Source organism: Arvicola amphibius, chromosome 6 (assembly GCF_903992535.2).
Source record: "Arvicola amphibius chromosome 6, mArvAmp1.2, whole genome shotgun sequence".
Lineage (NCBI taxonomy): Eukaryota > Metazoa > Chordata > Mammalia > Rodentia > Cricetidae > Arvicola > Arvicola amphibius.
In genome coordinates this window covers 34,261,049-34,287,450 of record NC_052052.2, presented here as the reverse complement: position 1 = coordinate 34,287,450, position 26,402 = coordinate 34,261,049, and the positions used below count along the sequence as shown (strand labels likewise).

General features: G+C 41.2%; 1 protein-coding gene across 2 annotated transcripts; it reads right to left on the bottom strand.

The window, feature by feature from the left end:
• Nucleotides 1–593: 593 nt before the first annotated feature.
• LOC119817622 (nuclear autoantigenic sperm protein) lies at nt 594–25,233 on the bottom strand. Of its 2 annotated transcripts, XM_038334949.2 has the most exons (15): nt 25,059–25,233; nt 18,166–18,213; nt 14,338–14,448; nt 13,306–13,386; nt 11,359–11,465; nt 9,737–10,708; nt 4,455–4,534; nt 3,906–3,991; nt 3,727–3,800; nt 3,174–3,362; nt 2,905–3,071; nt 2,280–2,336; nt 2,097–2,174; nt 1,384–1,512; nt 594–801 (listed from the first exon to the last, which is right to left on the bottom strand). In XM_038334949.2, the coding sequence occupies exons 1-15, from the start codon at nt 25,115–25,117 to the stop codon at nt 700–702; spliced, it is 2,340 nt and encodes a 779-aa protein (XP_038190877.1). In that variant the 5' UTR covers nt 25,118–25,233; the 3' UTR covers nt 594–699. The 2 variants fall into 2 exon arrangements, with proteins under 2 accessions (XP_038190877.1, XP_038190876.1); XM_038334948.2 differs by lacking the exon at nt 9,737–10,708 and having other exon boundaries at nt 25,059–25,230.
• Nucleotides 25,234–26,402: the final 1,169 nt, after the last annotated feature.

The window sequence follows — 26,402 nt, the reverse complement described above, 5'->3', positions numbered from 1 at the left end:
TTCCAGAAGAAAGATTTTTAATTAGCATATTTATTTTTTCTAGAGCAAAACTGCAGACAATATAACAATTCCAATTATTGACATACTGCAACCTTACTATGTACAGATCAGACTTTCTCCTCCAGATTCTTCCAGTTATCCCCACCTCGATCTGAGCCTTTCCAGTCAGAGCGTGTGTCTCTGATTTAACATACCAACTGTTTTCCTCAGGGATCACTTCCCATGTTTCTATCAGTTTTCCGGCATAGGAAACCAGGTGAAAGAAAATCGGTACAACCCAAGACCTGGCTCATATCCAATCATCTATTTTCAGCACCAAGTACATTCCACCAGTTCTTGTTTGGCAGACCCCCCCCCCCCGCCCCAATCCAGGAATAGTACCACTGAAAGTGCAAGATAATAGAATTCAGCCAAATATTTGTAAGTAGAAACTTAGCACCAGAAGAAGATGGAAGGCTTCCAGTCACATTTGATCACCTCTGCATTAGACAGAAGTGGGTTGTCCAACAGCAATATGCACAGTAAACACACCAAAACAGCCTAGTGCCCCAAGGCATATATTATATTTAAGAAAAAGCCATAAAAGCCTTAGCTGTTGCCTACAATCTTTATTGAAGTTATACAAAAAGAATCCCCAAAAGTGAAAAAATACATTATGTACAAAACCGCTTTCCCTTGGGAGAAAGGTTCTGTTCCCTCTTAACATGCAGTGCCTTCAACTGTAGCTGCAGTGCCTTCAACTGTAGCTGTAGACTCCATTGTCCCCTCTGCTGCTGCTGGGCTTTTAGCCTGATTCCCAGCCTAAAAGACAAAGAGCCTAGGTATAACTTAAGGTATGACATAAGCCATCTTGTAATGTGTAACATAGCAGGCTTCAGTCACAAGTAAACACAGGGGAGCTTGCACTTGAAATAAATGAATAAAAAAAAGTGCAAGCTTATTTATTCTGTAGACAATATTCTGCCTGTGTGTATGTCTGCAGGCCAGAAGAGGGCACCAGACCTCATTACAGATGGTTGTGAGCCACCGTGTGGTTGCTGGGAATTGAACTCAGCACCCTTGGAAGAGCAGGCAATGCTCTTAACCGCTGAGCCATCTCTCCAGCCCTGAGCTTGCGCTTTTCTATGAAACAAAACTACAAGTTGCTAAGGCTGAAAAAGCCAGCAGTTCACACATGACATGGGAAGGATCAAATAGAAATAATCAAATAGTCTTACCTCTCCATAATTCATGAAAGAAATCATATAATCTGTCAGGCATTCGTAAGCAAACTATGTTCAGTACAACCATTCTGTTAGTATACCATATGCACTTGGAAGGCCTGGCTTCCCAGCCCTGAAAGCAGCAGGTTAGGCCAAGTGGCCAAGTCTTAAAACTACCCACCTCAGCCTCCATGTTTTCTGAAACTTCCTGTCCACTGGGGACAGCATCTCCACTGCCTCCATTCAGCTCTGGCTCCTGCTTGGCTTTCTTTGCATCATCTTTCCGGGGGCTCTCTTCTTCTGGTTTCCTCTAAAGATACAATTATGAAGGCCTCGTATTTATCTTAAAAACACAAACTACAAAATAATCCCGTAATCCCCATGGTGCCAATATCCTGAACATCCTGACTCACAGCTCACTAGCTCTGCTCTCTAGCACAGGGCAATGCTGATCACTACACAGAGGAAACTGGTATGTCCTATTTGGGACACATGGAATTGGGGAGAGTGACGGGTATCTGAACACTACAAATAGGTTACCTACGTTCAGTCAGTAAACACAGAAGCGAAGATTTACCACACAGGGAAAGAATTACTGATTGGGACTATTGGCAAGAGTGTCAACAGGCATGCTAAACCAGTCAGATTTTAGAATGTACTCATCTGATCAATCCTATTTACCTTGCCAAATAGCCCCAGGCTAAGAAGCCATGAGTTTGCTATGTAAGGTGTGCTGAGTGAAACGGCTCACGCCAAGAATTCACTCTTTTGAAAATGACTGTTACACTGAACCACTAAGAGGGTGAGTATTACTGTTAGTGTGTTCTTTCAGACTTCCTACTCGCAAATGTACACTGGAGAAAAGGTTAAAAAATAAATACATGTAAATTTTACCTTCTTTCTGACAAGATGGGAAATATCAGTCACACAATTTGATGAGGAAGCACCATCTGTTGGTTTTCTATTGGCAATCTGACAAAAATAAGTCTTTGTTATTAGTAATTTACAAAAACCTTATTTGACTCAAAGTAGGCTTATTGAAGGAAACACACACACACACACACACACAATACGCACCATGGAGACCGAGGTGCCTGCTCCACTAGCAGGGAAACCTGAAGAGGAGCTCTCTACCTGTGGGACACAGACACAGTAAGTTATAGCATAGAACCCCAGCCACCCAGGCTTACGTTACCCACCAAACAAGCACTCGATTAAAAGGTTTCGACACCACCGGCAAGGTCTTCCACACTAAGACAAACAAGAAACTAAACCCTTCATGTCCTATTCCCGACAGAACATTCCCCAGCATGTCTGTGGCCAGGAATGCAGCCAGGTAATTTAGGTTTAAGAGACTCCATGACTTCAGCCTTTTCTATATGGTATTGTCAAAAACATTTTACAATAGTTTAACATAGTATTTATGCTGAAAAGCAAAGAAATGCAGATGGCCACAGAAAGTAACAGTGAGAACTTTTAAACAAGTGTGTCTACACATGGCATACTGTTTGGTACAAGTGAGATGACCTCTCATTCTCATCAACTTCCTCATGGACAGTCAGGCAATGCTGGCGCAAACCTTTAATCCCAGCACTTGGGAGGCAGATCTCTGAGTTCGAGGCCAGCCTGGTCTACAGAGTGAGGTCCAGGGCAGACAAGGTACCATGTTATTTAGAAAATGTTAAGAAAAAACTCAACAAACCAGAGTAGCTTTCAAGGCCAGTTCAGCTACATTCCCACTACGCTGAGACTCCTTTGCATCTTCTATCTTTTCTCTAATTTCAGGTAGCAGTTCTTTCAGCTCCTCAATTTCTTTCTCATATTCAGTAAATGATCCTTCAGCCTCCTTCATCTGCTCATTTAGTACAGCTACAAGGAACAGGCTTAAATCATTAGTACCAAAAGGACCCTGTTTTCCCCCAGAGTAAATTGCTGCATCATCGACGCATAAAATAGCTGCTGTTCACTCACCCATTCTCTTCTCAATGACTTCAATAGACCTGCCATACTGTGCCACTGCCTCATCATACTGAGAGTTGTAACCGTAGGCCAAACCCAACTGGTAGTGAGTCTCTGCAAGGAGACGGTCATGGGCTTCCAAATATTGTTCCTGGAGGCTTAAGCAAGCCTGAAACTCCTCCACAGCTTGGATATAATTCTCTAATGAAGACAAAACATCAAGAATTGTACAACATTTAATATAAACACTTTCAGAATTCAGTTCAGGAAGGGAGTCTCATTTTACATTTATATTTCTTCCTCCCTCCTACCTTTCCAAACAGGGTCTCGCTATAGCTCTGGCTTGCCTAGAATTTGCTACATAGACCATGCTGGTCATGAGCTCAAAGATCTTCCTGTCTGTTTCCCCTGCTAAGTTTGGTTTAACTGTCAGATAAGCCATTTACAAAGCTGTTTCACTGCTCTAGGCACTATAAGGAATTCAGACCTATTCTTCTGTCTATAGAAACAAGAGAATGGGGACATGGAAGAAGTTAGGAGACAGCAAAATTGGAAAATGCATTACCAGATTCAACACTAACTTCTCCAAGTTTAAGATGGGCTTGTGCAGCATAAAGCTGAGCTTCTTTTGTTTCTTGCCTAAAAAGAAAGGTAATTAGAAAAGCCTTAAAAAATAATTGTCTAATCCTAAAGTGCTTTTGCATTTTCAACCACAAATCCACCTAAAAGAACCAAGAGTTTTACCTTTTAAAAATGATCTTTGCTAAATCCAGCATATCCCAGGCAAGCTCTAGGTTCCCAATCTCCTCCTCTTCGTTTTCTTGAAGAGACTGAAGTATATCCCAATCATTGGCATTAGGCAGAAATGCAAGACATCTTTTGAAAATAAATCTAAATATATAATTTACTATCATTTTTTTTTTTGGTTTTTCGAGACAGGGTTTCCCTGTAGTTTCTAGAGCCTGTCCTGGAACTAGCTCTTGTAGACCAGGCTGGTCTCGAACGCAGAGATCCGCCTGCCTCTGCCTCCCGAGTGCTGGGATTAAAGGCATGCGCCACCACCGCCCGGCAATTTACTATCATTTTAAAAAGGAAAGTTGGTTGCAACTCAAAATGCAGGCCTTTTCCATAAAACCTACCAAATGGGCCCCTAGTATGTAAGGTCTCTATGTAAGTGAAACATAATCGTGATGCTACAGTCATTTTATAAAGTAATAAAGGATCTCTAGATGGTAACCTTTCTATACATGTAAGCCATGGGCCTACAAAGTTACTGAAGGAATAACAGCTTACCTTGTTTTCAAGAACTGATTCATTTGTGTTTTCTTCAGCCTTGTCATTTTCTTTGTCTTCTTCCTCTGAGCCTTCAGTTTCTACAAGCAAAGATTCCTCAGTATTGAGATGTAACTAAAGGTATTTTCTATTTGGTCAGACTCTGATAAATTATCTGTCAACCTACATTCTAAGACAGAACAGGAAAGAAGCTAACCCACATCAGCATCTGATCTGAAGTTAAAATTAGAGGTTAACATCTAATTCAAATCTAGTCTATTCATCAAAATGTCAACAGTTTAAGGACTAAGGATTGTCTTACAAAAGTAAAGCCTTCCAAGAATCTTGTATCTACTCAGCAGACAAGTTTTAGTCATTCATTAAATAAAATAGTATAATGAAAGTACCAAAACCTAAATAATCCCAGTCTATTCACAATAGTCAAGGGACTAGCTTTCCTACAAGAAGCTATGGGGATGAGATATATGTCTTCATCAACTCTCCCAAGAGAGACTCTAGCAACAACAAATAAACTAGGAATGAACAAGCCAGTTTCGTTGGTGGCATACATCTTTAATCCCAGCACTCAGGAGTCTGAAGCAGGTGAATTTCTGAATTTGAGGTCAGCCCAGTCTACAGAGCGAGTTCCAGGCCAGCCAGGGCAGAGAAACCCTGATTCAAAAAAACAAATTTCATTTAAATATGTAGCCATACCTACACCTATTCTGATACACAGTCACAAGTCAGGAACAAGCTTTTGTAAGATTTTAAACCCAAACACCAGCTGTTTTCAATTGACACAATCATCACTTAAAATTAAGTATGTATTATGCTAGTTGGGGCTTTTTTTTTTTTCTGGGTGTTTTTTTGTTTGTTTGGTTTGGTTTTTGAGACAGGGTTTCTCTGTATAACAGCCCTAGTGGTCCTGGAAATAGCTTTTGTAGATCAGGCTGGCCTTGAACTCACAGAAATCTGCCTACCTCTATCTCCTGAATGCTAGGTTTAAAGGTGTGTGCCTCTACCGCCCAGGCTTCTGTTTTTGTTGCTGTTTTTTCTAAAATTTATTTATTCACTCATTCATTTATTTATGTTATGTTATGTTATGTATGTAGTGTTATGCCTTCAGGCCAGAAGAGGGAAACAGATCTCAATACAAATGGTTGTGAGCAACCACGTGGTTGCTGGGATTGAATTTAGGAACTCTGGAAGAGTAGCTAATGGCTGCTCTTAGCTGCTGAGCCATCTCTCCAGCCCCCTCCACTTTCTTCTTAAAGAAACAAAATCTTACTATATAGCCAAAACTAGCCCCAAAGACCAAAGATTGCAATCCTTCTGCATCTCCCTAGTAGCTGGGAATATTTAGCTGGCAGCATGCTCAACTTTTTTGTTTTGTTTTGATTTTTTCTCCCAAGACAAGGTTTCTCTGTAGCTTTGGAACCTGTTCTGAAACTCACTCTGTAGAGCAGGCTGGTCTACAACTCAGAGATCCAGATCCTCCTGCCTCCACCCCAGAGTGCTGGAATTCAAAACATGAACCACCACCAGGCATGTTCAAAATTTTTTTTTTTTTTTTTTGGTTTTTCGAGACAGGGTTTCTCTGTGGCTTTGGAGTCTGTCCTGGAACTAGCTCTTGTAGACCAGGCTGGTCTCGAACTCACAGAGATCCGCCTGCATGTTCAAAATTTTTAACTCCAACTAAAAGATTATAAAATGTTGTTTGAGACAAGGTCTACTTTAGCTGTTCTTAAACTTGACGTGTATACCAGGCTGGCTTCAAGCCAATAGAGACCTGGCTGTCTCTCCTCAAGTGCTGACTAAACACCTGGCCATAGGGCCTGTCTCAGCATTATCTGCAAATCAACACTGATTCATAATGACAACAGGCATAGAACATTCTTGTGTATTTCCAATTAGTAGCACAAACCATCAGTACCTGAACATTTGCAAATAACAACCTAGTTAACAACTATAGTTAAACCTTAACTAACCAAAAGTCTCACAATTGTGTGTAGCATATGTCCACAGAGACAAAAAGTGTCAGGTGCTTCCTCTACCACTTCCCACCTTATATTCTGAGACAAGGTCTCTGAGACTGGAACTCCACAACTAGCTAGAGTTCTTAAGTTCCCAGAATACAAAAAGGCTCTTTTATTTGTTTCTGACTATGCAATTTAGTGCTTCTGAAGTAGAGCTACCAAAGCATTTTTTTTTCTTTTTTTTTTTTGGTTTTTCGAGACTGGGTTTCCCTGTAGTTTCTAGAGCCTGTCCTGGATCTAGCTCTTGTAGACCAGGCTGGTCTCGAACTCAGAGATCCGCCTGCCTCTGCTTCCCGAGTGCTGGGATTAAAGGCGTGCGCCACCACCGCCCGGCACAAGCATTTTTTAATTTAAAGATGTTTAATCATGTGTATATGTGTACACACACAGAAACACACAAACACACACACACCTGTAGAGGCCCAGAAAGATGCCCTGGAGGTGGAGTTATAGGCAGTTGTGAGCTGTCTACTATGGGGCTGAGAACCAAACTGGTCCTTTTCAAGAGCAGTATGTGCTCTTAACAACTAAGCCATCTATCCAGCTCCAGCGTTACCTTTTTCATGTAATGTAATGCCCCAAAATTTAGACTAGATTCATTTTAATGACTCCACCCATCCTCCAATAATCAAAGAGTACAGAAGCAGATACATGTACTCTCATTAATACTGCTTAAAATTTTATATATTTATTTTTACTACCTAAAGATTTAATGAAAAGCTGGGTGGTGGCAGCACACCCCTTATAATCCCAGCACTCAAAAGGCAGAGGCAAGCAGATCTAAGTTTGAGGACAGCCTGGTCTAAAGTGAGTTCCAGACAGAAACCCTGTTTCAAAAGAAAAAACCAACAACAAAAAAATATTTAACCAAAACCCAGGCATGGTGCCTCATGTAATCCCATGAGGTAATCCTCATGTAATCTCATGAGCTCTTCCCTCAAAAACAAATAAATGATGTGGAATTCCTATACATAAATCAAATACCCACTAGATCAATTAGCACAAACAACCTGAGCAGAGCAATTTAAATTTTTGTTCACTTACCAACCACATCTAACATGACAATTAAAACACACCAAGAAGACAGAGAATGGAACAGGAGAAAGAAAAGAATACATTGATTTATGAGCGATATTCATATCCTACAAGTCGTAAAAGGCCAAGTACCATGAAATGGATTCCTATTTTCTTGTGCTGCTAGGATCAAACACAGAAATTTACTCACGGCAGACAAGTATTCTACCACTCACTGTCATTCCAGGCACTAGTGTTTTAACTGTGTGTAGAGATGTATATATGGGAATGTGGGTACACTTATGTTGTGGCATCTATATAGGTCAGAGGATAGCCTTGGGTTGGGTCAGAGACCAGACAGGGTGTCTGTCCTATGTTCCAAATAAGTTGTTTCACAAGCTTCTGGGAGTTCTGTATATGATTCCTTATCTCCCCTTATAGATGTGAGTACATTCCCACTTTAATGTGTGTTCTGGGGATTCAAACTCAGGTTCTCACATGTAAGATGTGGACTAGCACTGCACATCTTTAATCCCAATACTTAGGAGACAGAGGCAGACAGATCTCTATGTGTTCAAAGTCAGCCTTGTCTACAGAGCTTGTTTCAGGACAGCTAGGGCTGCTACAAAGAGAAGCCCTGTCTGGGGGTGGAGGGGCGAACTAGCATTTAAGCCAGACTTACCCATCTCTCTTTATTAGGTGTGATGAAGACTTCTTGCCCGCCCCACCCCCAAGCCTTATTTGGAAAATACAGAAAATTTTATCAGTCAAATAGCACTTATAGGCTGAGGATTTGGTTCAATAGTAGAGTGCTTGTCTAATACACATGCTGCCCTGGGTTCAATCCTCAACACTAGGGAGAGAAAAGGAAGAATCAAGACATCAGCGTTTTCAAAAAACCTCAGTTTCAAAAAAAAAAAACTGAGGAATTCAATTTTTTGTTTTTTTGTTTTTTTGTTTTTTTGTTTTTCGAGACAGGGTTTCTCTGTGGCTTTGGAGCCTGTCCTGGAACTAGCTCTTGTAGACCAGGCTGGTCTCGAACTCACAGAGATCCGCCTGCCTCTGCCTCCCGAGTGCTGGGATTAAAGGCGTGCGCCACCACCGCCCGGCTGAGGAATTCAATTCTGTGCTTTCTACTAAAGAAGTCCTAAAACTTAAGAAGTGCACCAGTACTACCACTCTGGCTGTGTCGATGCTGGCTGGAGTGCAGGGAGGACCTACATATAGGCAGATGCTTGACAGAAAGGTCAAGTATTGAAAGATGGATCATTGAAAATCTACAACTTAAGACAACTCTCAAAATCGTCTACCAATTATACCAAAAAAAAAAAAAAAAATGAATTGAAATACACCTGTAAATAGATAACTCTTGAAACAGTCTAGCAATTACACAAGATATTAATTAAGACCTATAGTCATTAATGCCCATGTTAGATGAAATTTACATATACAGTAGAATCCCCAACTGAGTACAACTCAAGTCAGACGTGCCAATTAGTAATTAGAGGCTTAAAACTTCTGATAAAATTGAAACAGGATTAAGCCACTAACACTATAGTTGGTTAGCAGCCAAAGCAAGCATGAAATGAGGAAGGAAAGCAACAAGATAAATAGCTAAGCACTTTGCTATCTCTTTTCCCTGAAAAAGGGGTGGGACACACTACTGACATTGTGAATAACCTATAAACATTTCTATAATCAAAATGTGGAAAGGGCACAAGAATGCTAACTGCCTTCATTTATTTAAATGGCATGCCTGCTTAAGTGTACCAATTCAGTGGATTCTACTGCTCTGTTCCTACTTTCTATAGCACATAAGAGAAAGCATGTGAACAGTAAGTTAAAAAACCCAAAGGCATGCAAGTTAACATCCATTCAGCATTCTCTGCCAGCCTAATCTAATATTATTGTTCCTACCTATCCCACAATCCACCCTTCATATCACCTCATTGGCTAGTATGGCACAAGTTACTGATAGCTAGCCAAATTTCAGAAATCAGAAGATCTACTTTTTAATTAGTAAAAATATTAGTTACCACCAGCTAAAGAATTGGTGTTCTTAATTTAACTTACTAAACCTATCACCATGTTCTTAAATTAACCCCATTTTCATTTTGACCTTTCCTAAAGTAATCCTTTCCTAATCCAAAGGCAGACTGAAAATCCTGAATGGAAGGCGGACTTTTACCAATGATTAGTGAGTCAAATCTAGAATGGACTCCACCCACTGCAGCTCTAGTGTATCCCGGTTACCTTCACCCTCTTTCATCTGTTCGTCTCTCTCTTGTATCTCTTCATTAGCAGCTATCTTACATTTGTCTTCAGGTGCTTTCTCCGTGGCCCTCTGGGCTACCTTGGTCTCAACCTCATCTCCAGCTGCCTCAGACTCTTCTACAGGTAGCATAGCTTCCTCCTGTTCAGGAACCAGCTCTGCCTTGACCTCCTCTACACTTGAACCATCTTTAGTCTCTGTCAGTCTTTCTGCAGAAGTCTGTGGTTCACTAGGAGTCTGATCTTCTGCAGCTGATGGTCCATCAACTGAACCATTGTTGAGAACTGTAATCTGCCCTGGCTTCTCAGAGACATCTGACCCAGCCTCTGCAGCCACCGCTGGTGACACTGCATCTTGTCCTGACAGTTGCTCAAGAACAGCCGCTCCTAGTTCACTCTCAGAGGAAGCTACCTGATCCTTTGGTTCCTCCCCACCCACGTCCACACCCACATTGACTGCAGCATCTACTGTTTCAGCTTCTACCTTCATGGCAGTGCCCTGCTTTTCTGGAGCCCCATTAGGCTGATCTTCTGAAGTTTCTTTTGGCTTTTTTTCTACGCTCATTATTTCCTCTCCCTCCTTCTCCTGAGGCACTGTTTCTCTGCATTCTTTGTTTTGAACATAAGCTCCAGAAATTGATTTTCCTTCCTCAGCACACAATGATGCCTGTTCTGTCTTCCCAGAAGTGACCTCAGCTTCATTCAGTCCTGGTATTGCTGCTCCTTTTGCCTCTCCAGAGGATTCAGTTAACTCCTTTGAAGTCGATTCAACTTTTTCCTGTAGCTTCTCTGCAGGCTCACTTACATCCATATCTTCTCTTCCACCCTTCTCCACTTCACTTTCCTGTTCTGTATCAGTTTCAGGCTTTGACAGAGACTTGCCTTCTGCTTTTTTGGCTTCTTTTTCTCCCATGGCGTCATAAACCTGTTCTCTCAACTCTTCCCTTGCTTCCTCTACATGGTTAAAGAACATGAAGCATAAACATGTCTCCGAGTTTAATGATAAAAGCATAAATGGAAACTAGAAACACAGTCCCTTTAAGTCCTCAGATAGCCTGGCTAAGATTTAGCAGGTGCCCCCGTGAGAAAAGCAAGAGAATCGAAGCTAGCAAAGCAACATACTGCAAAAGAAATCAAACCTCTTTAGACTAGAAACTCCATATATTCACTTCAAGTAATCTGATTACCAGTCAGGGAAGACATGTCAGCCTTTGCTTACTCTCTTCAACATTATATTTATTTGATCTATAACGCTCTAACAGCCAAACTCAGAAAAAAATTAATTTTCTAAGATGCATAAACCACAAAAGTGCTCCAAAGACTACTACATTAAAATAACTGGGCTATGCAACGTAGTTTTAAAAATAAATATGCATCAGAAAAGTAATGTTCTTAATATTTAAATATACCAACTTAAATGATGGTTATTAGATAAATTTAGTTACTCTCTTAGAGAGGCTGTCACTTTAATAATAGCCTACAGCTATTGTATCAGCCCAAGTACCTTTGGAGAGACCACCAACATAAGGACTCTATTTCTATAACTTATTTAAAGGAACTATAGGTCGTCGCATCTCTTGAATGCAGCATGCAAATCTACATACCATCTACATTATCATTATTTTCAACCAAAGATTCATCTTCTGTTTTTTCTTCTTCCTCTTCTACACGCACTCCTTCCAAGGCATTTCCCAGCACTCCATTCTCCATTCTACAAGAAGAAAAAGCACAAAAGTATAACTAGTTCCTAACAATGTATTTCAACATGGAAAAAAGGCAACAACAACAACAACAAAAAAAAAAAAAAAAAAAAAAAAAAAAAAAATCAAGTAAAGTTCCAGGCTAGCCAGATCCACAAAGTGAGACTAGTCTTTAAAAATAAGGGGATGAGGGACCAGGGGAGATGGGGAAACAGTGCTGCACTTCTGAGTTCAATTGCTAGCACTCACGTCAGATGGCTCACAAATCTAACTCCAGCCCAAGGGGATCTGAGGACTCTAGCCTGGAAGAACACCTGCACACATGTGCACATAACCACACTTACATCAGATTAAAATAAGAAAAGAATCTTTGTCACATGCCTTTAATCCCAACACTCAGGAGTCAGTATCAGGCAGTTCTCTGAATCCAAGACCAGCCTGGTCTACACAGTGAACACCTTGTAGTGGTTTGAATGAAATCCAACCCCCATAGGCTCATAGCTTGATCCCCAGTTAGTGGAGGTTTGGCTTGTTGGAAGAGGACTGTTACTAGGGGTAACATTCTCAATTTACTCTCTCCACCTCAAGTTTGCTGCCTCAGTTCTAAGCTCTCAGATAATTCTCTAGTGCCATTCCTGCTGGTCTGCTGTGATGTTCCCTTCCATGATAGTCATGGACTCACCCTGGGACATCTGTATTATACTCCCAAGGCTCAGAGGAAACCAAGAAGAGGCACAAGGAATGTGTGATTGGAAATGAAAGGTGAGGACACTAATTTCCAGATATGATAAGACAAAAACACTCTTCTGCTCTCCAGCAACTGTGATTGCCTATGTAAGATCTCCACAGGACTGGGCCTCCGAGCAACTGATCAGGGAAAATGGGAGGGGTTCATGAGGCGCTTCAGCCTTACTTGAAAATTTTTATATATACTGACAACTGGTAGGAAGCCAAAGACATTTCCTTCAGTGTGCAACCACTGATAAAGTACCCTCTTGCCGATGAACGAACCTAACGAAACTCACTGGTAGCACACATCAACGTACAGGAAGCAGGGGCACAGCTGGGAAGAAAAGTATTAACACAAGTGGGAAGGGCATGAGAGGGTAAACGGGGGTAAAAATAATTTAACTATATGATTATGTAAGAAAAGGTACTAATGAAACCCATTATTATGAAGAATTAAAATACTCATTTCTTTGTATAGCAGGGACATACTACTTCCTAAACATCACATCCAATCCCATTTCTCAAAAGGGCCAGTGTTCTGTCAACATTTTCAAACCAGTCATTAAGTGTTTTGAATAATCACAAAATTAAGAACATAAGATAACTATATGTAAAGACTGATCATTCGTCATTTTATATGGCTTCAAATATTTCAGTCATGTTAATAAATTTCTTGAATGGTTTCCAAGAACATTAATAGTAACTCCTTTTAACTGTAGAGAAGAACAAGGGCTTGGAACAGGGTCACCCTTAGGGTTAGGCTCCCCTTAAACTTGATCCTCCTGTTTTAGCCTCCCCAGATGTTGAGAAATTCACAAATGTGGAATCATCACAAGCATAAAGTGTCCTTACTAGACACGGTCATGTACTCCTTGTTGTCCTCCATACAGTCATTACTGAATTTTGAGCTAGCTCAGAGTACTTCTGAATGTTCACGACCCTGTATTAAACTCTGATCAACCATTATCTATTACTGAAAATATCTTAGCTTCTACTAATTCAAAACCTCAAAATTTCATTCTTTGCATAAATAATTTTAGCCAACAAGAAAGCTTCAATTTTTAAACAGACCAAAGTGATATAAAATATTCTATTTACAAAATGAGACTTTCCAAGACATACCTGGCCAACTCCAAAAGTGACTTCCCATAAAAAAAGAAGGCTTCTCCACATTCATTAGCTGTTTCTCCATACTTCTTACCTCTGTAAAGAAAGTAAGTATCTAGTCTGATATTCATTGCTAGTTAACACATGATGTTAATGTTACGTGTTCTTCACACATATATAATATATATTTGAAGTACCACCAACCAGGTATTTTATAATAGGTATTCCTCCTGCCACATTACAAATATCACTGTGGACCAGAACAGTTACAAGACCTTTGATTGGAACTTACTTGCTAAAAAAAGAATCATGAAAAGTTATACTGAAATGAAGACTATTGTTTTTGGGTTTGTTTTTATTTTATGTTCACTGGTGTTTCACCTACAAACACAACAAATAGTTTCTTTTTAAAAAAAGAAGTAATCAAACAAGATCTCTTAGCCAGGCAGTGGTGGTACACACCTTTAATTCTAGCACTTGAGAGGCAGAAGCAGGAGGATCTTGGTGAGTTTAAAGCCAGCCTGGTCTACAGAGTAAGTTCTGCAGACCCAATCACATTTTAATTGAACCCAATCATATTTTGAATAATAAAGAGTAAAAATAAATTGTGTCTTTTTTTTTCTTTTATTGATATTCACGACAGGGTTCCTATGTAACCCAGGTTGTCCTGGAACTAGCTCTTGTAGACCAGGCTGATCTCAAATTCAGAGATCCACCTGCCTCTGCCTCCCGAGTGCTGGGATTAAAGGCGTGCACCATTATTGTCTGCTTTTAATTGTTTTCTGAATCAGTAATGACTAGAACAAAAATCACCTTACTCAGAAAAATTACTGAAATTACAAAGTGATACTTGGGCTTAGAATTACAAGAAAAACTCCTCCATGGGAAGTAAAGAGCCAGAGTTGTGATTCAGAGGATTAGACACATATATTAGACAAGTACTCTACCATTTAACTATATCCTTAGTCTTCATTCTTTCTCCCCATAGAAAAACTTTTAAAGGTTGGTTGGCAATATAATACTGTTTTATAATAAACATATACTTACAAAAGACTAGCTGCTTCCTGGAATGCATTAACCGCCGATGGAATGTCGCCCATTACCAGATGTTTCTGTCCTAATCCCAATAGTTTCTTAGCTTCACTATCCACATCCAAACTGCAAGAAAAATATTTTATTCAGTAACAAATATTGTTTAAACCAACACTCACTGAATGCAATTTTACATTTAAGCCAAACAATATAAATTTTTTGATTTTTGACTGCTATGGAAGACCTAGCAAAATAACTGGGCATGATGATAGATAATCCCAGCATTCTAATGGCAAAGGCAGGATTGACTGAAAATGAGGTCAGCTTTAACTATACACGAAGATCTACGTTACAAGAAAAAAAAAAGTCATACTTATTTACCACTATCACAAAAAGAAAAAGATAGGTTGTGTATATGAAGGGTGGCAAGTGGCATACAACTTTAATCACAGATCTCTCTCTGTGATTTCAAGGTCAGCCTGTTCTACAGAGCTAGTTACTGAAGAGCCAAGGCTACCAGTGAAACCTTGACTCAATAAATCAAAACAAACACAAGAAATTAGAAATGCAATATTCACAAATGCTTTACCAGTGTTACAATATTGTTATTATATACAACAAAAAAGGAACCACTAAAGAACCCCAAAGTCATACAAGTTTACTTACTAGCTAAAGAAAAAATTAACCAGAAAGAGAGAGACAGAGAAAGGAGGGGGGGGGAGGGAAGGAAGGAAGGAAGGAAGGAAGGAAGGAAGGAAGGAAGGAGAGGAGTTTGACTTAGAAATACAACTGAGTGAACTCAGTTAAAACCATTTCTTAGCATGCGTGAGGCCCTGGATTCAATCAAGTCCCTATACCACAAAAGAAAAACACTTAGGTAGGAGATGGTGATTAAGGAAAGACATCATGGGGGGGGGGGGGGGGGGGGGGAATAGGGCATTATGGTATAAAGCATAAAATAAAAAGAACAGAACAGCCGGGCGGTGGTGGCGCACGCCTTTAATCCCAGCACTCGGGAGGCAGAGGCAGGCGGATCTCTGAGTTCGAGGCCAGACTGGTCTACAAGAGCTAGCTCCAGGACAGGCTCCAGAAACAGAACACAAAATAGATCCACACAATTTAGGCAATTAAAATCTCAACAAAGAGGGCTGGAGAGATGGCTCAGAGGTTGAAAGCAGTAGCTGGTCATTCCCAGCAACCACATGGTGGCTCACAGCCATCTGTAATGAGATCAGGAGCCCTCTTCTGGCATGGAGGTGTACATGTAGGTACAACACTAATATTTTTAAAAAAAAATCTTGACAAAGGTACCAAACAATTAATAGGAAATGTGTGATCTATAATCTGTATAGCAAACAATACTAGAATAAAAAGCTGATAAGTTAAAAAAAAAAAAAAGTAGGAGTCTGGAGAGGTAGCTTAGGGGTTAAGAGAACAGATTGTTCTTTCATAAGACCCAGGATCAATTCCAGGCACTCACATGGTAGCCCTAACTATAACTCCAATCCAGCAAAATTAGTACCTTCTTCTGCCCTGCAGAATCCTGAATGTATGTAGGGCATAAGCTCACACAGCTACTCAAACATACACTAAAAAGATAATTAAAAAAATAAATAAAAGCCGGGCGGTGGTGGCGCAGGCCTTTAATCCCAGCACTCGGGAGGCAGAGGCAGGCGGATCTCTGTGAGTTCAAGACCAGCCTGGTCTACAAGAGCTAGCTCCAGGACAGGCTCTAAAGCTGCAGAGAAACCCTGTCTCGAAAAACCAAAAAAAAAAAAAATTAAAATAAATAAATAAATAAATAAATAAAACCAAATCTTAAATAAATGATCCAAAAATAAATAAACCAAAATTTGTATCTCACATCGTAATACAGAAATTAACGTTAGGGGTGGCTCAGCAGGTAAAAGTGTTTGCCTCCATGCCTGGAAACTTGAATTCAATCCCTAGCATTCATATACAGAAAATGAGAAACTCATAAGCTATTATGGAACCTCCACCACACTCCACCATGCATGTTGTGGCGTTTACAAATTCATATGTACACATATATAATGTTAAAAAAAAAACAAGTAGAAGCCCCAAGTTTGGTGGAGGCAGATGGATCTCTAAAAATTCAAGGCTAGCCAAGTCTAGTGAGTCTTATCTTAAAAAATAAAAGATGAAGGACGAATATACCTCAGTTGATATTTGCCTAATAGGCAAACACAAAAAGTTCTGGGTTTGATCTCCAACAGTAAGTGCATAAAAGCAGGTAGGGTGGCATATGTCTCAGTAGTCGAAAAACAGGCAAGAGAATTATAAATTCAATGTCGTCACAGGAAATAATGGGAGACTGAGGCAAACCTATGTTACATGAAACCCTCTCTCTCAAAAAAAAACAAAAACAAGCAAAAAAAAAAATACACTAAATAAATAGAAGGCTGAGCTGAGCTGACTGGCAGTGGCACATGCCTTTAATCCCGGCAGTTGGAAGGTCATCCTCAGCTACATAACAAAGTAAAGACCACTTTAGGATAGTTACAAGATACTCATTAAAAAGGATTAAAAAAAAATACTGGTAGTGGTCCATACTTGTAATTTCAGGGCTAAGTAAAAAAGAATGGGGAATGGGTCTCACAAAATGCACAGAAAGGCCATAAACTAAAGCTAAAGCAATTAATCTTCCTGTTTCAACCCCTAGAATAACTAGAAATACAGCTCAAACAACATTTTTTTTAAAAGTCACCTCCAGCTTCATCAGAATATTTTTAAAATATTGGGATACTGTCAAATTCACTGTGGTCAAAAATATTTTCCAAAATCTTAAATTATTTCTAAGTCTTACTGCTGCTGCTTTTGAGATAGTGTCTCTTCTAGCCCAAGATAACTCCTGTCCCAGGATTCCATATGCTGGGTAGCCTAGCTACTTGGGAAACCCTGCCTTGAAAAACCAAACCAAACCAAAACAAACAAAAAAACTAAGCACACCTTTAATCCCAGCTTTTGGGTGGCAGAGGCACAGATCTCTTTGAGTTCGAGATCAGCCCTGTTTACAGATCAAGTTCAAGTTCCAGGATAGTCAGGGTACCCAAAGAAACCCTGTCGAGGGGAAAAACAAAAACAAAACTAGCTTACCACGAGTCTGTGGGCAAACCAAAGAGAACACTAGCAGTCTTGCCATGGTTTCCTCTCTGATTCCCCTTATTGATGGACCTTGAAGTATTAAGCCAAATCCTTTCTTCCCCAGGTATCTTTTGGTCAATGTTTTATAATAATCACTATAACCAATCCTCAAAATCTTAATTTTCATTTACCTCAAAATCTATCACTGTCAACAGATACTGTCAGTTGATTCCTATAAGGAATATTCTCATTTTGAACAAATATCTCCAAATATCCAGGTATTTTTCAATAATCTGCTAACAATTCAGAGTGGTCATGGTGGCACAAGTCTTTATGTCAGAAGGATACAAATTTACCTACCACTGTTTACATTAGCACCAATGGTTTGAATGATGAAAGAAGCAGATTTTAAATGGATTCTAAATGAACCCAGCAGTGGTAGTACATGCCTTTAATCCCAGAAGAAGCAGGCAGATGTCTGGGACATCCAGGCCAGCCTGGTCTAGAGTTTCAAAAAAACCACTAGGACGGAAGAAGGAAAGGGAGAAGAGAAAAAAAAAATCTAAATGAATCCCTAAAAAAGATCCTTAGAGGCATCCAAGAAGAATACTTGAAGGGCCAAAGGTACAGTTCCAGTAATATAGTATTTGACTACTATGAGTTAAGGTAGTCAGCAAACTACCCTCAGTTATATTACTTCACTATAATTATGATCATAATTGTACCATATAATCTCACCTCTCCATTTTATCTGCAGAGGTAGAAGGAGCAGGGGCATCTTCAATTCTGCAATGAAGAATAAAAAAAAAACAGAAAATACTTTAAGCTTGAATGTAAAGTCAAAAGAATAGAAAAAATACAAAAGTTTTTGTTTTAAACAACCAATAAAAAGCAAGTATTACTGACTCACATGCATTATTAAATTCAAGTCTTGGGTCAATAAGATGGCTTAAGTGGCTAAAGTCACACTTGCTCCCAAGCCTGAGAACATAGTTTGATCACTGGAATCCACACGGTAGAACGGTTCACTCAAATTGACCTCTATTCACATGTGCTCCCCTTAATGTTACACAAAACAATAACACAGCTTAAAAACTAAAACAAGCCCAGCCGGGCAGTGGTGGCACATGCCTTTAATCCCAGCACTCGGGAGGCAGAGGCAGGCAGATCTCTGTGAGTTCGAGAACAGCCTGGTCTACAAGAGCTAGTTCTAGGACAGGCTCTAAAGCTGCAGATAAACCCTGTCTCGAAAAACAAAACAAAGCAAAACAAAACAAAAAAGCCCAGCAGTGGTGGTGCACGCCTTTATCCCAGCACTCAGAAGGCAAAGTAGTAGGAGACACTGTCAGACAATCTCTGTGGGTTTCAGGCCAGCCAGAACTATGTAGTAAAACTGTCTCAAAAATAAATAAAATTTAATCCTAAACCACTTAAGTAAACAGCAACTTCACAGCAAGAATCAGAAAATAAAAATAGGCTCAATTTAAAAGGTACTACCTTCAGGTACAGGAATAAAAAAAAAAAAAAAAAAAGGCTATCTACCAGATCCTGGAATGACCTTTTTAATCCTTATATACAAACTCTGCAACAGCTAGTTATACTAGGCAAATTCTTACACGTTAGGCTTGAAGTAAGTGCTCTACCACTGACCTACAAGCATCCTTCAGCACTAAGGATTACTTGATTATGTTGATCGAATGGTGTAGTGTGAAGCGGCGGGGCTGCATCCCGCCACCCGGCTGCCGGCTGGCTTTACACCCAAAATAATTACACGGAAACTGTATTCTTTTAAAACACTGCCTGGCCCATTATCTGTAGCCTCTTATTGGTTAATTCTCACATCTTCCTTTAACCCATATTTAGTAATCTGGGTAGTACCACGAGGTGTGGCTTACCAGGAGAGATCTTAACCTGTGTCCATCTCGGAGAGGAGAAGCATGGAGACTCCCTATGGAGACTGCCTAAAGCGTCTCCCCAACTCTACTTCCTTGTTCCCACAATTCTGTTCTGTCTACTCCACCTACCTAATTTTCTGTCTCTTAAAGGGCCAAGGCAGTTTTCTTTATTAATTAACCAATAAAAAAAACATAGACAGATAACTCTCCTCCATCACAATGGTACAAGGATAAGGATAAAGTTTTCTTTTCTGTTTTTTTGTTGTTGTTGTTGTTGTTTTTTTGGATTTTTCGAGACAGGGTTTCTCTGTGGCTTTGGAGCCTGTCCTGGAACTAGCTCTGTAGACCAGGCTGGTCTCGACTCACAGAGATCCAACTGCATCTGCCTCCTAAGTGCTGGGATTAAAGGCGTGCGCCACCATCACTCGGCTTCTTTTCTTGTTTTTGAAGATAAGAGTTTCCCTACAGAACAGAACTGACTGCCTCTACCTCCCCTCCCAAGTGCTGGGATTAAAGGCGTGCACCACCACCACCCTGCTAAGGTAAAAATTTATTAACAACCATGGTTAAAGGACTAGGTTTTTTAAATATTTCCAATATGTAAAGATGATTTTTTTTTCATGAAATAGAAGACATGTCACAGGGTGATGTCAGATTGTGCTGTATTTCTAAATACCCTAAAGCTTTGTACATGTATGCTATTAAAAGTTCATAAAACACTATGAACTCACTGGGAAATGGCACACCTTTAATCCCAGCACTCGGAAGGCAGTGAGTTTGAGGTCTGCCTGTTCTACAGAGCTAGTTCCAGGAGAGGCTTCAAAGCTACAGAGAAACCCTGTCTCAAAAAAACAAAATAAACAACAAACAAAAAACCACCCCACTAAGAACTCATATATGCCACCCAAGTGCTGGGATCAATTAAAGTGTGTGCCACCATACCTGGCCCTAAAACTTAATTTTATATGTTTTTAAGTGACTGATAGTATCATTAGGCAGGCAAGTAATTTAGCAGCGTTTGGTGCCTCATGCTGTAAGCCCAACACTCAGTAGGTAGAGGCAGAAAGATCATATAAAACAAAAAGAATATGTTGAGTCAGCAAGATGGCTTTCTGTGCATGCCTGATAACCTAAGTTTGAATCCCCAAAACTTATTCCTGGCCTGGAAGTTATCTCAGAACAAAAGAGTGCTGTGGCACCACACTTAAACACATACTATATAACTATTATTTTTCAAAAATATACTTGTTAAACAAATTATGAAGCCATGCATTGTGGTCCTTGCTTTTAATCCCAGCAGTTGGGAAGCAGAGGCAAAGCCTATTTCAGACTCTGAAGTCCAGCCTCATCTGCATTGTGAGTTCCAGGACAGCCAGGGCTATGCAGAACCATGTCTCAAAATAAAATAAACAAAAGAAAAGATTTCTAGGAATATACATTTTTTTGGCTGTCAAAGTAAGTAAAGCTAATAATTGAACAAAATTTACATATTTGTAATAAACACGCTTGGGAGGCTGAGGTAGACAACTAAATTTATTTATTTATTTATTTATTTATTTATTTATTTATTTATTTATTTATTTATTTTTGGTTTTTGAAGGCAGGGTTTCTCTTTCTCTGTGGCTTTGAAGCCTGTCCTGAACTAGCTCTTATAGACCAGGCTGGTCTCGAACTCACAGAGATCCACCTGCCTCTGCCTCCCGAATGCGGGGTTCAAAGACATGCACCACCACCACCCAGCTGAAAAACAACTAAATTTGACAACAGTATGGATAGTATAGTATAGAGCTCTTGGGGACACAATAAAACAATCTCAGAAATAAAAGAAAAAGGTATGTGTACTATTTTCAATTCTGTTGCTATGATAAACAACCCTAATCAGGGGCTGGAGATTAGTGCTTAAGAGGAATTCTCTCCAGAATCTTCAGTATCCATAAGATGGCTCAAAAATCATCCAAAACTCCAGTTCTAGAAGTGGATCTGAAGATCTTTTCTGGTATCCTCAGGCACATAGTGCACATAAATACATACAAGCGAAACATTAAAACACATAAAAATTGGTCTGGAGAGCTGGCTCAGAGGTTAAGAGCACTGACTGCTCTTCCAGAGGTCCTAGTTCAATTCCCAGCAACCGCATGGTGGCTCACAACCACCTGTAATGAGATCTGGTGCCCTCCTCTGGCCTGCAGGCATGCATGCAGGCAGAACACTGTATACATAAAAATTCTTAAAAAATAAATAAAAATTAAAAAAAAAAACGGGCTGGAGAGATGGCTCAGAGGTTAAGAGCATTGCCTGCTCTTCCAAAGGTCCTGGGTTCAATTCCCAGCAACCACATGGTGGCTCACAACCATCTGTAATGGGGTCTGGTGCCCTCTTCTGGCCTGCAGGCATACACAGACAGAATATTGTATACATAATAAATAAATAAATAAATAAATAAATAAATAAATAAATAAATAAATATTTTTAAAAAAACCACAACACCAGTATCAGGAAGTTTATTTTTATAGTTCATCACATCATCCCACAGTAACAGCACTAAGGAAAAATGTACCTTCGCTGCCTGCTTGCTACTGAGCTAGCCCTCTCTACTTTACAGACCCAGGTCCTAAAACAATGGAACGGTGCCACCAAAACCAGGCAAGATTTTCTCACCGAACATTAAGACAATACACTAGGCATATACAAACCAATCTGATCTAGATTATTCCTCACTGAGACTCCCTTCCTAAGTGATTCTAACTGAAAACCAGACGGGTGAGGAAACAGCCAACAGAAATAGGTAAAAGTTTCATAAACTGTTTTACTATTGTACGCTTATAATGGGAAAGGGGAAGAGGGGAACAGTGTACATGTCACAATACACACAAAACAAGTTTGCAAAGCTAGTTCTCTTACATTTAGTTACCTTCTGAGGTCAAACTTCATAGAAAACACTTTATCTGTTAGATCATCTCTCTAGTCATCCCTCAAAAAATCTTAAATTCGTTCGAGGCCAGCCTGGTCTACAAGAGCGAGTTCCAGGACAGGCTCTAGAAACTACAGGGAAACCCTGTCTCGAAAAACAAAAACAAAAATAAAACTTAAATTCAACTATTTTTGATTACTTAAATGAAAACACTGCCATCATATGGAAAAAGACTAAGGGACTAAGCAAGTAGGAACCAATAAATAGCTAGAAATTTAGAAATTAAAAACTTTCATTTTTTTTTCTTAGACATAAAACTCACTCTGGGCAGCAAAATGGCTGGCTGGTAAAGGCATTTGCCAGGCTAGGGAGATGGTTCAACTTTTAAGAGAGCACATGCAGGTTCAGTTCCCAGCATCTACATGGTGGTTTATAACCACCTATAAGTGCAACTCCAAGAAATTCAACACTCTCTTCTGGCCTTGAATGGCATACAGTAACTGAACCTCACACATTAGAAAAAGAAAAAATTTAGGATTTTGGTTTCCTAATTTCCCCTCTGCTTTGCAGGTCTTCCTCTCTCACTGTGCCCACTATAGAAAACCCTTCTCAAAAATAAAGGCTTGTATGCTGTATGACATCAGAATTCAAGCTGCAAGCTTCACAGTTAGAAGATAACTGACTTGAATCCCACATAGGTACCGTGGCAGACAGAAAAGCTACACTACACAAATAAATTTTAAAACATTAGCCAGATGGTTAAGAAATACATCTTTAATCCCAGCATTCAGGAGCCAGAGGTAGGCGGAACTCTGAGTTCGAGGCCAGCCTGATCTTTTAAAAGGGAGTTCTAGAACAATCAAAGTTGATCACAGATAAACCCTGTCTCAGAAGAAAAAAAACCTACAGCACACCCAATACATAACTATTCATGGTACACATATTTTCAAAATTGCAGTTCGTGGCAGGGCAGCAGTGGTGGTGCATGCCTTTAATCCCAGCACTTGTGAGGCAGAGAGATAAAACCCTATCTCAAAAAACAGAAAACAACAAAAATGTGTGGCTGGGGAGTGGGGATTGTGGCGCGGTGCAGGCCTTAATTAGGGCACTTGGTTGGCAGAGGCAGGCAGAACTCTGAGTTAAAGGCCATCCTGGTCTACAGAGCAAGTTCCATGGCAGTCAGGAATGTCTGACCGAAAAACCTTGTCTGGAAAAACAAGCATAAATAAATAAAAGTTTGAGGCTTTTTTTTTAAATAAGTGAGCATGTAATTTTCTACGTATAGCCTGTCAGGAAGCTGGAAATTACCTCACCAGTGGCCAAAGTTTGACTGGATACAAATGACAAAAAATTCTGTGATGAGATTCAACTGAAGACTTCATACATGCTAGACAAACTAACCGAGCTACATCCCCCAAACTTTAAAGTATTGGAAGGATGAGGATCCCCAATGTAATAATAACAGCTGTTCAGAAAGCACCATAAAAATAGATTACTTTTGTAATAAATTCTACAGAATTAGCAAATCAATCTACTCTGGTCATAAGCAATAGGAAGCAGGAAAATGGAATCTAAAATTAAAACTGCAGTTCCCAAATTACTGCTTTTCAAGAACCCACTATGAAAAGAACCAAAGGGTGATAGGTAGGTTGGGCAAAGTTATCGTTAATCGCTGGTACAACTGTACTAATTAAAATGTCAACTAAAATACTTAACCTATAGCAAAACCACTCACAAAAATCTCACAGCCACCTTTATTTTTGCGAGGAGCAAAACTTCTAAAATATACAGGGACGAAAACACCTAAAAGAACCTAAAAGCACCTAAAAGAAGACAAGGGAAGGTTGGCAAATAGAACCTACTGCATGGAAAACATGCTTCCTCCAAATGACGGGTGTTTCTGTGCACTAACCAAAGAGAAGGGCTCACGTTTACTAGCACTGTGAAGCTCTCAAAGCAATTATTCCTCCTTTGGGGTCCTTACCCTTAGCCGACTAGTCTACCAAGTAACACTGCGAAGGCGGAAAGCTCCATGTAGCTTCTACCTAAAACCTTAGAGTATGAAAATGTCCCCTGAAGCAAGCAAATCTCCGCCCCGCAACGGAAAGCCTAAAAAATCACAACGCTTCTCAGCCGAGGCGGGGGGTGGCGGAGCGTCAACCCCGTGGCGACCCTCGGACCACGGCCTTCCGGCCCCGAGTCCAGAATAAACTTCACTGCGCACCAGCTGAGGCACGAGCCGCTCAAACCCCAAACAATGGAGTTTTCCCGCCTCCTCGAGGCTCCGCCCCCTCCTCGGGAGCTCGGCACGGAACGCACTCGTGCAAAGGCCCGCCCTCCCCGAGGCCCCGCCCACTAGGGCGCTCCGGTCCAAGCCTCAATCCTCGTGTGTGGGATTTTTTTTTTTTTTTTTTTTTTTTTGGCGCCAAATCTGTTGGTCATTTTCTAGGTTCCTCTACCGAGTCTCTACCCAGGCTCACGCAAGGCGTACGCGGAAAGCGAGGGCTCAAGAGTCGAGCGGCGGCGGAGGGCCCCGCCTCCCCACCGGCAGCCCCGGGCCGGGGGAGGAAGAAAAGGGGCAGGCGATGGAGCCAGCCGCCGCTGCCCCCGGCAAGATGGCGGCCGCGGAAAGCCGGGCAGGGGGCGCCAGCCACCCGCCGTCCCCGCCGGCCGCCAGCTCCTCGGACGCGGGGCTCCCGCCCCGACCGGCGGGTGTTGCGGGGACGGCGGCTGTCCCGCCCGCCGGTCTGTCCCGCCCGCCAAGCCTAGTCCCGGCTCTCCCCGCCGACTGGCCAGTGCCTCCAGCTTGCCACAGTCCGGCTTACTTGTCAGCGGAAACCAGCTCCCCGGCGATGGCAGCAGTGGCTGTCGACTCCGTGGCCATCGTTCCCCTGAGGTTGGCGGGCCGGTGGGCAGAACACTGCCTGTGAAGACAGCAGAGGACTCAGGGCAGCGAAGACTCACTCCGGGACAGAAAATGGCAGATTGGAGACCCCGCGCGGTTGGGGCCCTCTTATATAGCAGGGCCTCTTGCCCCGCCCATCCACTTCCGGATCCTCCCCCTCGGGTTTAAAGGGCCAGGACTCAAAACCCTTCCGTCACAAGGACACTTCCCCGCCCAGGTCGGCTTTCCTCAAAAAAAAAAAAAAAAAAAAAAAAAAAAAAAAAAAGTAAAGAAAAAGAAAGAATGAATGAATGAAAGACAAACAACAAGAACTTCCTGTGCCTGTAGCTAGTCGTGTTAGAAGCCCCAGAATCTTGGCACTACAACTTCTGACGGAGTCAGCCTAGAGAGCTCCCACATTACGTGGAGGCAGTGAGTCCGCGGCTGTGGAAAGAGTAGCGGAGGGTTTCCGTCTGGCGGGGATACCCGAGGAAGTTACGGGTCTTCTCTGTGCCCTCTCAGTCTTAACGGATGGAAACGCAAGAGCCGAGCACGAGTACAACAGCAACGGCTAGAACTGACCAGAGAGACTCGTGGCTCGGAGCCTCGGCAACTACTGACGAAAGAGGATGCTGGGCTAGGATTGGCTACACGTGAATCTATCGCGCTAGATTCAAAACTGCGAGGGGCAAAGGCACTTGGCTGTTTCCTCCTCCCTCTAGATCCACCCCCTTTGGCTGGCCCTGCATCGCACACCCTCCCCATATTCCAGGACTGAGTTGTTTAGCTGAATCCCCCTGCATTTAACACACTTTAAACCTTTTAGATATCTTACTTAATTTTTTTTTTTTTTTTTTTTTTTTTTTAGTTTTTCGAGACAGGGTTTCTCTGTAGCTTTGGAGCCTGTCCTGGAACTAGCTCTTGTAGACCAGGCTGCCCTCGAACTCACAGAGATCCATCTGCCTCAGCCTCCCGAGCGCTGGATTAAAGGCATGCGCCACCACCGCCCGGCCTTAATTATTTCTTTCATATGAAAGGGACAAGGACTCACAGAGACCAGCCTGCCCCCAAGTGCTGGGGTTACAGATGAGCAACACCATATCCATCTTGTTTTACAACTGTCAGTAACTCCAGTTCCAGTGTATCCAGTGCCCTCCTCGGGCCTCCAGAGGCACTGAGCACACTCATGGTACACATGTATGCATGCAAGCAAACACTCATAAACATAAAAGTAAGTGGAATCTTTTAAAAATAACTTTTTTAAGCCAGGAGGTGGTGGCACACG

What these genes read in the sequence shown, in the direction of transcription:
- LOC119817622 (XM_038334949.2), bottom strand. Translation starts at nt 25,117, where the DNA reads ATGGCCACGGAGTCGACAGCCACTGCTGCCATCGCCGGGGAGCTGGTT. An exon ending in ACAGATGAAAGAGGGTGAAG is followed by an intron (nt 4,535 to 9,736) that starts GTAACCGGGATA and finishes CTTTGCTTGTAG; the next exon opens with AAACTGAAGGCTCAGAGGAA. An exon ending in CCCATCTTGTCAGAAAGAAG is followed by an intron (nt 1,513 to 2,096) that starts GTAAAATTTACA and finishes TTGTATCTTTAG; the next exon opens with AGGAAACCAGAAGAAGAGAG.